This window comes from Argiope bruennichi, chromosome X1, assembly GCF_947563725.1.
Source record: "Argiope bruennichi chromosome X1, qqArgBrue1.1, whole genome shotgun sequence".
In the NCBI taxonomy this organism is placed as follows: Eukaryota; Metazoa; Arthropoda; class Arachnida; order Araneae; family Araneidae; genus Argiope; species Argiope bruennichi.
This window is the reverse complement of record NC_079162.1, coordinates 126034030-126047123: the sequence shown is the minus strand read 5'-3', so window position 1 is coordinate 126047123 and position 13094 is coordinate 126034030. Positions and strand designations below refer to the sequence as shown.

The window sequence follows — 13094 nt, the reverse complement described above, 5'->3', positions numbered from 1 at the left end:
GCCGTAGTTCTATAAACTTATTTCTTTGCCCACCAATACCAGAAGACAAAGGTTTTATACCAAAATTCACTGTTATAATACGTATTTTCTCTCTTTTTATTGAGTACTAAACCCTCCATTTATTTCAAGCCACGTAGAATGTGGACGCGGGCGCGGCCCGGTGTATCATAAAAGTAGTTGCCTTTAACGTGTTGAATTAAAATAGAAGGCTCTATACTGGAAGTTTATATATGTTTGTACATTGCACTGTACGTTTCACGAAATTATTACAGAAAAAGTAAGTTAAAAGACATAAACTGTTCACATTTTATCATAAATTTTGTAATGCCTAACTTAAATGTAGGAAATATATCAAAACTATAACGTAAATCGTAGGCCTAATAGCAGCAGAACTTTGCTCTTTTCCTGTCACAATTTGTATTTTTCAAACGACACGTTGAAGGATCATAGCAGTCACTTCTTCCAATACCTTGGCAATGTTGCCAATGGAACGCCTTACTTTCCTCATTTAATTACGATAAAAGACCGGATAGTACGGAAGCCGGATACTCGCGAGTGTACTGTATTACCAATTTATTACTTTCCAACATAACCGCCCTTCATGCTGAGACATTTGTCCCACCGCTAAATGCGTTTGAAAATCCTAGTCTCATAGAACACCATCGGCACGTTTGAGGTCATCGTCAAATGTTTGGTCTTATCATGGGTCCAAGCAGATGAAAATTTATGGGTGCCAAATCCAGGGTTGTATGGTGGGTGCTACAAAATTTTACAGCCAAATTCTTGCAGTTTTCCCTCAGTTCGTGCAAACCTGCAAGAATTTGGTTGTAAAATTAAAAATTAATTTAGTCACGAGAAACTTGACCAAAATACTGGGCGTATTGACAATAATTTGGGCAAAATATTCAATTATTAATAATCTAAATGCAGTTTTTACTCTGCATAATATCAATATAAAATGCAAACGATGATACTTTTTTGGATCTTTTCCAAAAGGTTTTTAGAATTTTTTTTATTGAACTTAACACACGATGCAAAGCATTATGCGGCAGAGTTGAGTAACAAAATCTTCTTATGTAGTCTCTCAATATGATAAATACATTGTACCAATTGGTAAAAGATAAAAAAACGATGAATCTAATTTTCATAGGTATTATTTGAAAATCTGGTTACAAGAAATATTATTGGCAAATACAACTCACCTAATTGACAAATGCACACCGAAGCTTACTATGTTTGTTTAGAAGATTAATCATACCTCATATTTTATATCTTCATTCGGTTTCAAATTTTAATACAGATTTTTTTTTCAATATCTTGCAGGATATTAAAAGAAAATGTTATAGAGGAAATTGAAGAAACAGCATTTTCTTCTTTAGAAACACTGCTAGAACTGTAAGTACTTTTTTATTTTCGAAATTTTCCGAATTTATATATATATATATATATATATTGTTTTTGCATAGATAAGTATCAATAACCTGATGCTTTTGTTTCCACCAAAGATGCGCGGTGCATGTAGGCTTTAACAAATTTAATCGTTGCAATCAAACACCGTTCGTGTCGTCTTAAATTCGTGTGAATTCAGGCTTCGTCTGATAATCTGAACACTGTTCAAAATTACTGCAACCAAAATAGTCTTCATTCAGCTTCAAAATTATTGTTCTAGAGTAGAGATGAAATCCCGTTGAACATCAGATATTTAGTGTGTAGCTATTAATGTCTCCTGTTACCATAGGGACGCAAGCATTTGGACTTGGACTTTTTTAGAAAAAAGCGCAAAATACACAAATTAGAAAACAATTAATATATATATATATACATAATTGAAATTATTTTTTTGCATTCCTCGAAAGTGTCAAATGTAGCCAGCATCAGATTAAAATAAAATAAAGTTTTAAAAACACGTTTTATTAATTAATAAATTAATTAAAATAAAATAAAAATTTTAAATATACATTTTATTAATTGATTAATAAATTAAAATAAAATAAAGTTTTTAAAAACACATTTTATTATTATACTGGAAAAGTAAAATTTTTCATTTCAATTATTTTCTATTTTTTAATTTAAATCTTATTACCATAAATATTTTATGGTCTTGGAAATAACTTTTCTCAAATTGCTATCATGTGGTAAAATAATTATGGAACTAAAATTTAATTATATTAATCGGTTAAGTGATCATTAAAGCCAACATTTTTTTTAAATATTGCATTATCATCAAGAATACACAAGTGTACGAAATTTAAAAATTCTAGTAGTACATCTGGAAATTAGTGAAAAATCAAATCCAAAATTTCCTCTTCTCCCAACCATGAAGCAAATCAAATTAAATGAAAGTGTGTAAAAAATGCAAAAGATACAAATAGAATTCTTTTTAATCGCATTCCAATAGCTAATTTGTAAAATATTAAAAATAAGCATATAATTCCAATTAAAAAATGCTTTAAATGACAAAAGAAATTATATTTTTTGTTGCTAGAGTCAATTAATGTGGTGCTGAAAAAATTACAGTTTAAATTTTTATTTTGTACTCCGGTCCGATTGGAGATATTTAGTAAAACATTCTTGATATACTAAAATTTTAAATAAAAGAAATGTCGCTCTCTTACGTCTAAAACTGACCGTGTTACGAAACTCTGAATTTTATTATTTTAAGGGAATCAACGCCCATCTGAAAAATGCGCTTTCCATTGATTAGCAGATCTTCCTCAAAGTTGTCATTTAAATGTCGAAAATAGTCTTTATAACTTCATAACTCGATTAATTCTAGTTCCATAAGTGTGGACATTTTTTTAAAAAATTGTTAGTACATCAAAAATTTTATAAAATTTAGTTGACGAGGATTTTTTCAGCGTCATATTTACGGATTCATATAATATAAAATACACTCATGTCCAAAATTAAGGTCACAAACATAAAATCTGCGAAAAATGAAAAACTATTCACTGTGTTGCCACGAAATTTGGCACAGAGGTACATTACAATGGAAGAAAGAACATAGATATATAACAACATATAAAAGATTTTAATTGGTAATTAAGAAACAGGGTATATCAAAAAGTGTTACATTATGAATCAGAGATAAAGCATTTATCTCGGGGAAAGCCTGTCTAATATGGAGTGTGACCACCGTGTACTGCTATACATTCTTCACAACGAGCTTTCATGTTGTTTATGAGGGTGTCAATAAATGCTTGGGGCAACAAAGCCCATTCTTCCAAAAGCGCGGCTTTAAACTCTTGGAGGGTATTAGGAGGGGGGTTACGCTGTGAAATGGCTCTTCTGAGACCATCCAAAACATGTTCAATAGGACTAAGATCCGAAGACCTCGAGGATCAGTCCATACGTCGAATATCCTCTTCCTCAAGAAAATCATCACCGATCTGGGCTCTGTGTGGACGCGCGTTATCGTCCATAAACATAAAGTCTGGGCCAAAAGCACCCGGAACAACCTCACATAGGCTTCAAGGATCTCATCCCAATAGCGATGTGCATTGACAGTAACCGCATCGAAGACGTGCAGTGTTGTACGACTGCCCAACATTATGCCACCCCAGACAAGGATTTCTCTTCCACCAAATCTGTCGATTTCTTTTACCTAGGAGGGATAATAGCGAGCTCCTCGCACTCTCCAGCTGAAGATTCGACGTGTGTCACACTGTGTGGTAAATCTCGACTCATCATTGAAAAGAACACGCCCCATTCTTGCTGTGCCCACGATTGATGTTTTCGGCACCACAACCACCGGGCATTTCTGTTGGATGCAGTCAAAGGGACGCACTCAATAGGTCGCCGGGAATAAAGGGCCCTCTCTGCTAGACGTCTGTATAATGTTTGTCTGGAAATTCTTATTCCAGACGCAGCAGCAAGGTCACGAGCAAGTTCAGGAGCCGTTATCAGCCTATGCCGTTGTGCGCTTAATGACAAATAGCGATCCTGTGCAGGCGTCATTGCTCTGTGACGGACTTGGCCGGCCTTCCTGGTTACAGTACCACTTGTTTGGAATTGATTCCACAACCTGGATATCACTTTCGGTGCCATTTGTAACCATCGAGCCACCTCCGCTTGAGACTGCCCAACTTTAAGCCTGCCTACGGCTCTCCATCTCAAGGAATCGTCTAAACGATTATAAGAACTCATTTTCACTGAAAACAGGTTAATTTTTTTGTTTTAATACAGTATTCACAAAATTGCAGGCAAAAATCCCAGATGCCTTAATGGTCTAATTTCAGTAGTTCCTCAAAAACTAATGCTAAACAAAAAAAATTTTCCCACAAAAAATTTAAATATCGTGTTACCGGTCCTTTACAATATATAAAATATAATTTGTTTAAACTTTACTGGTAGCCATTTAGAATTATTTTGAAAAACATTTTTGTGACTTTAATTTTGGACATGAGTGTATATTCCTGTAAATGATGTGGAGTATATTTTCAGATGAAGTATGTAACTTTCATTAACAATTTAGAAACTAGTTATTAAGCTACTATCAGAGTTGACTCCTTGTATGTAGGGAATGGGAACACCCTGTATTAAAATACCCCTTCTACAAGGGTCGTAGAGCCTTTCCTTCATGACAAATCATTTTTGTTATTAACTGGTGTCATAAAATATTTAATCCAAGGATGCAATTTCATATTCTGAGAAAAAAGATTGTTGTCGCTACCTACTGATAAATTTCATTAGATTGTTACAGATAAAGTTGCGATATTTTTACAGTTTAGTGCGTTACAGTTTAGTGCTTTTATGCTGTGTTACGAAATTAAAATACTGAATGCGCTCCCATGGGATCTTGTCACTTGGTTATTGATGCTCTTTGGCATATCAGGAATCCACCAATTTTCACAGGGGGCTGAATGCACGGTTTTGAACACAGACCTACGCCAAGTCAATATTAAAAGTTTATAGAAATTTCTATTGTACAATTTTCGTGTCTGAAATTATAACTGTTACCGTGACTGTGAAATAACCTATTTCTCCTTTCCATTTAGCGACATTTCTCACAATCGATTGAAGTATCTCAAACCAAAGCTCTTCTACAAGTTGAGGAATTTAAATAAATTGTAAGTATGCTTTCCATTTTTGTCAAATGCTTTCATTAAATAGAAAATTAAAAAAATTTGTACTAATTGTCTCATCAAACAGAAGAGTTTTTTTTAAACACTTTTCTCATTAAGTAAGCAAAAACGTAAAATTTGATTAAATTTGCTTTAAAGAGGATTTTTAATGAAATTTATATTGGCTTATAATAATCTAATAGTAAGTAAATACCCACTTTGTTAATAAGAATAATAATGTTCAACTTTTATTCAAGTCAATTGATTTTGAGACAAATTAATTTTTTTAAATCAGATTCTCGAAATTTAATTAATTTAATAAAATTAGATTCTCGAAGAATTTTAGCAAGAATTAAATTCTTGCTTTTTCTCCAGGAATCTAGAATTCAATCTTATTACCTCTTTACCAATGGGAATCTTCAGAGGATTGGACGTGCTGAAATCTTTGTAAGTACTTCTGAATTCAAATTAATTTAAAAGAGGATTCATAGCTTTTAAAGAAACTTTTATTTATTATTTTACTCTTTTAGAGACCTTCAAGGCTTAGATATTCACAATATTGATATACAAATGTTCCACCCACTGACAGAGCTCAAATTTATGTAAGTATTTAATTTTTGTCATTCTAAAATAAAATGCTCATTTAATTATTACTAAATCACTTTATTTTAGCAGCTGTCTTTTTCATAATGTAATATTATGGAGTTTTGGTCATTTCTTTAAAAATATGATATATTTTACATACTTTAAGAATCTAAAATATTAGTATTCATTTTTTAATAAAAATAATGGCGTATATTTCATATGTGCAATGGGTGATTTTCTTTTCTTATAACTTGGCTTAAAAATTAAATTAATTAAATCATAAATTCAATTCGAATGTCATTAAAATAGCTTTTAAACTGAGAAATATATACTTATATAAAAAAAGAGATTTTTTTTACATTTGTATTTTGGCAATAAAGTTAGAAAGGTATTGTGGGAATATTTTCAGTCGATTTCAAGTACTTGGGATTTATTTTGTGAATTAGACTGAGTTTTCTTAAACGATAAACGAGCTACTTTGAAAAGATTATTATCAAAAAACAATATCTAGATAAAAATTGCAATAAAGCGTTATAACATGTAACTTGAACGGAATTTCTGTTTGAATTAATTTGCCATTAATTCTGCAAATTCTGTACACAGTATTTATCAAAGTAAAAACAATGGTATTATTGGGTATATTGCAAACGAACAAAAGAAATTAGAGTGAATACATTTCAATAAATGAATCAACGCTAAAAACAAAATAATTCCGGACATGCATATCAGTAGGCTTTATATATAAATACATATTTCACGAAAAGTCTTTAAAAAAAGTTTTTAGAAGTATTTTTTAATTTATCTAATTAATTTATCAATTGTAGTATGGTGCACTTTTGTTTTAGAAGTTTTTTTAATTCATCTAATTAATTTATCAATTGTAGTATGATGCCATTTTGTTTTAAAGGTGATGCTGGAGAGCTTCGAGAACAACTTGAACAGTGAGCCATCAATCTAAGAAGGTCCCTTCTTAATTAATATCGCACTAGAATCAAACTGGGAACTTTCTGAAATATCAAGAAATTCTTTCTAAATAACAAATAGGATGCTTTATCTACAGCAATATTGCATAAGAATTAGGATCCGATAGAACGTGACTCCTTAAGGAACGAAATAACTGATTTTTGATATTAGGAAGTTCAGTCGTACATACTTGTGTAAACTATTTAAGAATTTCTTTAAATCATATAAAAAAACTTTATGGAATTTCTTTTTATTCAGTATTTATTAATTATAATTTATGTATTGTATATTTTCACACATGAGTTCTCTTGGAATGTTTTTAGGGGGGGGGGGGGTACTGTTTTTTGAGGAGAAGATGGAGGATAAACTAGCAACAGAATTGGCTTCTTGTAACGACAAGAAATTGCATTCTCATAGATTTAGATTGTTAAAAAAAACTCTATGTTTAGTGCAATAATCAGCCCATTGTTTTTGTTAATCAAATCGACAAATCTTTATAAATAACCAAAACCAATTCAAAAGTAAAAAAGACAACGAAGAATAATTCATGTCCAAACTCGCTTTTCATAGAAAAAGTCATTTTAAAACAAAATATAAAATAATATTGTAAAACAAAGCAGTTTAATGCACATATTTAAATATTATTTCGATTAAATGCGAAATTTTCATATAACTCGAAGAAGCAGAATCCAAAATCCACTTTAATGAATTACACAATAAATTTTCTTAAATATCATCTATCTCTCATCTTAGCCGCAATTACTTTCGTGTGACAGTCGGACCAACTACCTAATTTCATGACTCCTTCTTTACTATCGCTTAACTATAGTAGATATGGCGACATCTAGTTAGATAAATGGTTCGGTACAATTAGATAGTTCATGTGAATCACAGGTGAGTCACGCGGCAGTCAACGTGCTAACAAGGCATGCTAAAGTTTTAATTCTTTTTGTTTGAGGCCTATGAGATCTATTTCAGACGTATCTAGTAAATATTCTAAATTATTATCAAATAACGAATGAGGCACTTTAGTCAAAACTTTATCCTCCAAAATTTTCTGGTATACCTATCAGAGAACTTAATCGAGTCTCCACAATATATTTCAGACTTTCCTTTAGCAACGGATCATGAAGCTAAAATTCTGTCAGATGATCAATGTGGCTATAATATTTCTTGAATGATTGTAATAGACTGCATAATATTGAATTCAATTTGTTTGTTATAAAGATAGTATCAAAATATATTCTCTTCCAGTTATTTCAAGAAGTTTCTGTACTGCAGTTATGCTCCTTACGTTCGCATCTGCACTCCTAAGACTGACGGACTTTCGTCCACAGAGCACTTATTAGTGTTTCCAGCACTGCGTATGTCCGTTTGGTTTGTTGCCCTGATGACTTGTGCTGGCAATACTCTGGTTCTTTCATGGAGAGTTCTTTCGAGGAAAGAAGATAAAGTCCTCAGCTTATTTATTAAGAATCTTGCATGTAAGTGTTAGAAATTTCGTGAATATTTAAATAATCATCGTATGAATTCTGACTTTTTAAATTTGAAATTTTATTTGTCTTAAATTATCCTATACCCTTAATTATTAATTATTTTTATTCTTACCAAAGCTAATCTCCCCTCTGGGGGACCCTCGAAATAAGGATGAAAAGCTTCCTGCTTGGTGGATGGTTCTCGCCACCCTGGAGGGTACACGAAAAGATGGGGGTCTGACTCCGCCCATCAATGACGGACTTACTTCCTTAGAGAAGGATTGTACCCTTGGCCCTTAGGACTCGATCACAATTCCCGCCAGTGTTGCTATAGTGGCGGTCCGGTTATTCAGTTTTTTTATCAGTATGCCTCCGGGGGGGGGGGTCGGAAAGTCAGTGATATGACTTTCCAAAGCTAATCATGTGTATTTAAAGAAATTTTTGTTAAGATATTAATGAGGAATGATTTTACTATCATGATGAAAGCAGGTGTGTTTCTGACCAAACTTTCAAAACACTCCCAAAGTTCCATAATGAAAACTTAAACCATGATGAAATGTATTAAATATTTTTTGTAAATTCATATAAATTCACCAAGGTTTATTTTTTGAATGATACCGAGGTGAGAAGATAACTACCAAAAATCTTGGCTTAGTTTGATGGATAGATAGTAATTGTTAATGAGTGTTATTTTGAATTTAAAGCGTGATGATCTGTAATGTTTTGAATCTTTCGAATGTGTAACTTTATGCTGCAATGATTTATTTATGTTCATTAGATTGCTATAAGGGACAATTAGAGACAAATCAGTCTTTTATGCGGTCGAATTTTGTAAATAAATTTATCCTTGTCTTTTTTTATTCTTTTTTTTTTTTTTTTCATTATTAATGATTTATTTGTATTGATCACAGAACTCACGATAGAATCCCACTCAGTTTTTTTCTTATGTTATAAAATTATTTCAAAGCTATTGAAAATTCTTAAATATATTTATTACATGTCACTGATTTCCTTCAATGTGTTTCTTTCTAGTTGCTGATCTCCTGATGGGTATTTATCTTGTAGCTATTGGCTCTCAAGATTTGTCATTTAGAGATAGCTATAATAAGTACGCACATGCATGGATGACCAGCAATGCATGTAACGCCTGTGGAATACTCGCTATGGTTTCCAGCGAAGTGTCAGTTCTCATCCTGTCATTAATCACAATCGAAAGGCAAGTAGGCATATTTCTCGAAGCGAATTCAAATCTCCTTAATACGAAATCTTTGGACAGAAAACACTTTTTATTTTCATCTTCGATACTTCATAGTTGCTTTGATAGTTCGGCAAAAGATAAAATCAATTAACTATCTTGTCAAACAAGTAAATATAGCATATCGCATTATATGTATGATATGTAAGCTCTCACATTGACTGCCGTGTGACTCAACTGTGAGTCACATCTACTATCTAATTGTACTGAATCTACCTAATTAGATGGTCTCTCTTCTATTATAGTTAAAAGACAGCAAAAAAGAGGTCATCTAATTATATAGATGGTCCGAATATCAAATGTCAGTAGTGTCATGACCGTATTAAGGAGAAAATATTTTGCTATTTAGATTCTATTATTTTTTCACATTCAATTCGATTATTTTTTAATCGATAATAAAAATAATAAATCTTTTTTTAAAAAATCTTCTACCGCAAAATAAAGATTTTCTACATTTTGAGTCGGATATTAATGTGAATGTCGGTTCTAAGAAGCTTAGTATGCTTGCTTTGAGAACTGAGCGGTCACAAGTGGTAAAACTGAAATAACATTTCTTAACATGATTCCCACTAAAACTCATAAGAAGAAAAAATACTTTAATTTGTTACTAAGCACTTTTATTTAACTTCACATATTTCATGCCTATAAGGATGAAATTTTGGAATCGATTTTCCACTCATTGTCTCATGCACTAAAGTTTTATTAAAATTTTACCCATTATTGATTCCCGAAAAATAATAGAATATTTGAATAATTTTAGAGCTCTTAATTATTATTAGAACATATTAATTTAGCTACAAAATTGATTTCACAGATGTGGCGCTTTCTAGAAACTAATTTGAGAAACGTTAAATTTTAAATTCCATATTTGTAATTATGAATTGTTAAATATATTAAAAGCAAAATATTAGAAAATAATAAAAAATAAAAGGTTTTTAAATACGCTTTCGTTAGTTTAATAAAAAGTTGGATATAAAAAAAAATTCTTGAAAATCTTGCAGGGAAAATATGAGGAAGGAATTCCGGACATTCCGGAACTCTAGCTCAGTTAAGAATATTTCGATCAAAATCGTAAGATTTTATTTTATTTTTTCATCCGTAAAATATATTTAAAGGAAAATAATTAAGAATATTATAAGAGGATAAAAATCGATATACTTTTGCTTAAAATAAAATCCTAATGAGGACTAGAGTATTTTAATATTCTAATAGAATATAAAATTATTGTATAATGTACGAATTAAAATATTTATCCTAAGAAATCAAAAAGATATTAGAAAACAATTTTCTTCAAAATGAAATTTTATGAAATTGTTTAGAATACGAAATCAAACTAAATTGTTTAGAATACTAAACTTAAAAAATCAGAAGAACCCCGTTTGATTTAGTATGGTGTTTTGCGTGTGGCTTTACAACGATTATGTGATTCTCAGCTAAGGCTTGGGAAAAGTCCGAATTCTCTTCAGGTTGCTCTTATCAACATTCTGTGGGCCAAAACAAAAATAGAAAAATTGTGAGCAGCAGAAAACAACAGAAGAAGGGAATAAATCCTTGACATATTGTTGAATACAATAAGAAACAAACAAACAAAACTCCCGTATATTCATTATATGAAAATGAAAATAATAGAATTTAAGAAATATGGCAGTTTCAGTACATGTGTTTTAAAAAAAGGAAAAAAATTTTTAAATAAATTTTATAAACGTTGTAATATTACTATAACATGATATTTCCATTTGAAAATTCAGTAATAAATTCCTTCCTAACTCGATCAGAAACCTTCCTCTAAATAAAAATTCCATCCCAAGAATGCTGCTCTCAAAAGAAGCTAAAGAGAGTGAAGAAATGTTATTTAAATGTTTCTTTTATTATGGAGAGAGGCGTTTTGTATAGCTTCAGATGCTTTGTATCATTTCTTGTATTCAAAAATAAACTAACTTAATCATCAAGATCTTGACTTAAAATATAAAAAGTTATCAGTTTTATCAGATCAACTCCGAATTAGGTTGATTAGGTCGGTAAGTGCCTTTTTTGCAATAGTTAATTTTTAAAGAAGAGCGAATTAAATAAATATACACTATCCGAAAAAATTATTTTAAAATGGAATTTTATCAAAGATAAATAATTAGACATAGCGAAATTCGAAAAAAAATCTTACATTTCGGGAAAATTTTAATGTTATCCAAATGTTAAAAAAAAATCCTCTCGGCAAGCTGGAAGGCAGAGGTAATCTTCCTTTAATCTAAGTTAATATTTCATGAATTTAATTACTTTTAGCCGCTAACTTCTAAGTTATTGCAGTTATCGAAACATTTAAATACAAAAGGTGTTCGTCTTAATGAGGTGCTAATTTGGCTAATTGGATTTATTTTTCCATCTTCAATATTAAGAAAGTTGTAGCGAAATGAAAATTTCAACCCCCCATTATTTCCACCCCCTTTGAACTAGATGGTTCATCTACGAACTCATCCGAGGTTTCTACATCTCTAACAACATATTCCAAAAAGTTTAAAATCCAAACGAAATTACTTTCATAAAGTCGAGTCATGAGAATCATTGCAATAGGTAGTCTGTAGCCATTTGGTTATAGCGAGGGCCGAACTCGCAACGTTTGGGTTCGTAGCCGAATAACATGACCACTATACAAAAATTAACACTCGTGTCTAGGAGCTGTTATCTAGCTTATAAAGCTTAGCCACACTACCATTACAAATAATGAATTATAATTTATAATGAGAGAGTATTAAAGATTTATTTCCAGTTTGTATTGAAGAAGTTGTTGCTTTAAAATCCTTTGGAAATGTTGCACCGTTTAAAAATCTTATTGAAATTTTAATGGCGAAATTTTATATTTTAATTTTATTTCATCTTGATACTTGAATGTTAATCATTGTAAACCAATCAATATAATAAATATTTTTCAAAATCTTTTTTTTCTATGCATAAAATTAAAAGTTCAGATTTCTACATGCCAAAACAATCTTTTTTTTTATGTAAATTAGTTTATTACAGTATTATTAGACATAGAAAATAAGCTTTGGTCAATATAGAGATAATAAAAAAGATGTTAGCTAATATGTCATCGTCATCAAAGAGAATTTTATGAAGGGATGTTTATTACCTTAGGTCGAAGCCCGCCCTAACAAAAGATTTCGATAAGATTGAGTAGCCATGTTTATTACAAAAACGAAGAAATTCATTTGTGGTTGTACTTCCTCCTATAATACGTCGTTAGTAGAAGAATTCGTTAAATTTTAAACAAAGAAATAGATTTCAAAATTTTCTGACCGTTTAATCCATTAAATACAATAGTTGCAATTAAATTATTATAATCATTCTAACTATCTCTAATCTATTATAATCATCCAAACACACTTACTTTTATGATTGCTTGATATAGCGTTTCAATGCATTTTCCTATTCATGTATAAAAATAAATTTTATTGAAAAAACCTTTAATATATTAGAAACTTTATAAGATATAATTATATATAATGCCTTAAATTTCTATAAATTCAAGACATTTTTAATTATTTACCAAATAAGAGATTAAATAAAAACAAATGTTTTTTGCTAGAATATATTTCTTATAATATTTAGCGTTAGAGATTATCCGACTATAAATTCAGCACATTTTACTTTATATAGGAGGTTTAAGCCAATATATCAGCTTGGTAAATAATAAATATGTTGTTGTTTGTTTTTTTTTTTTTGTGTGTGTGTGTGTGTGTGTGTGTGTGTGTGTGTGTGTGT

General features: G+C 30.6%; 1 protein-coding gene across 2 annotated transcripts in view; it reads left to right on the top strand.

Annotated features, from left to right (window-relative positions):
- The window catches only part of LOC129958692 (relaxin receptor 1-like), a 154064-nt gene that overhangs the window by 124858 nt on the left and 16112 nt on the right, over positions 1-13094 (top strand). For both annotated transcript variants that reach the window (XM_056071339.1, XM_056071338.1), the window contains exons 11-16: positions 1324-1395; positions 4998-5069; positions 5439-5510; positions 5594-5665; positions 7866-8095; positions 9119-9302. In XM_056071339.1, coding sequence (XP_055927314.1) covers positions 1324-1395; positions 4998-5069; positions 5439-5510; positions 5594-5665; positions 7866-8095; positions 9119-9302 — 702 coding nt within the window. The remainder of the gene's footprint in view (positions 1-1323; positions 1396-4997; positions 5070-5438; positions 5511-5593; positions 5666-7865; positions 8096-9118; positions 9303-13094) is intronic.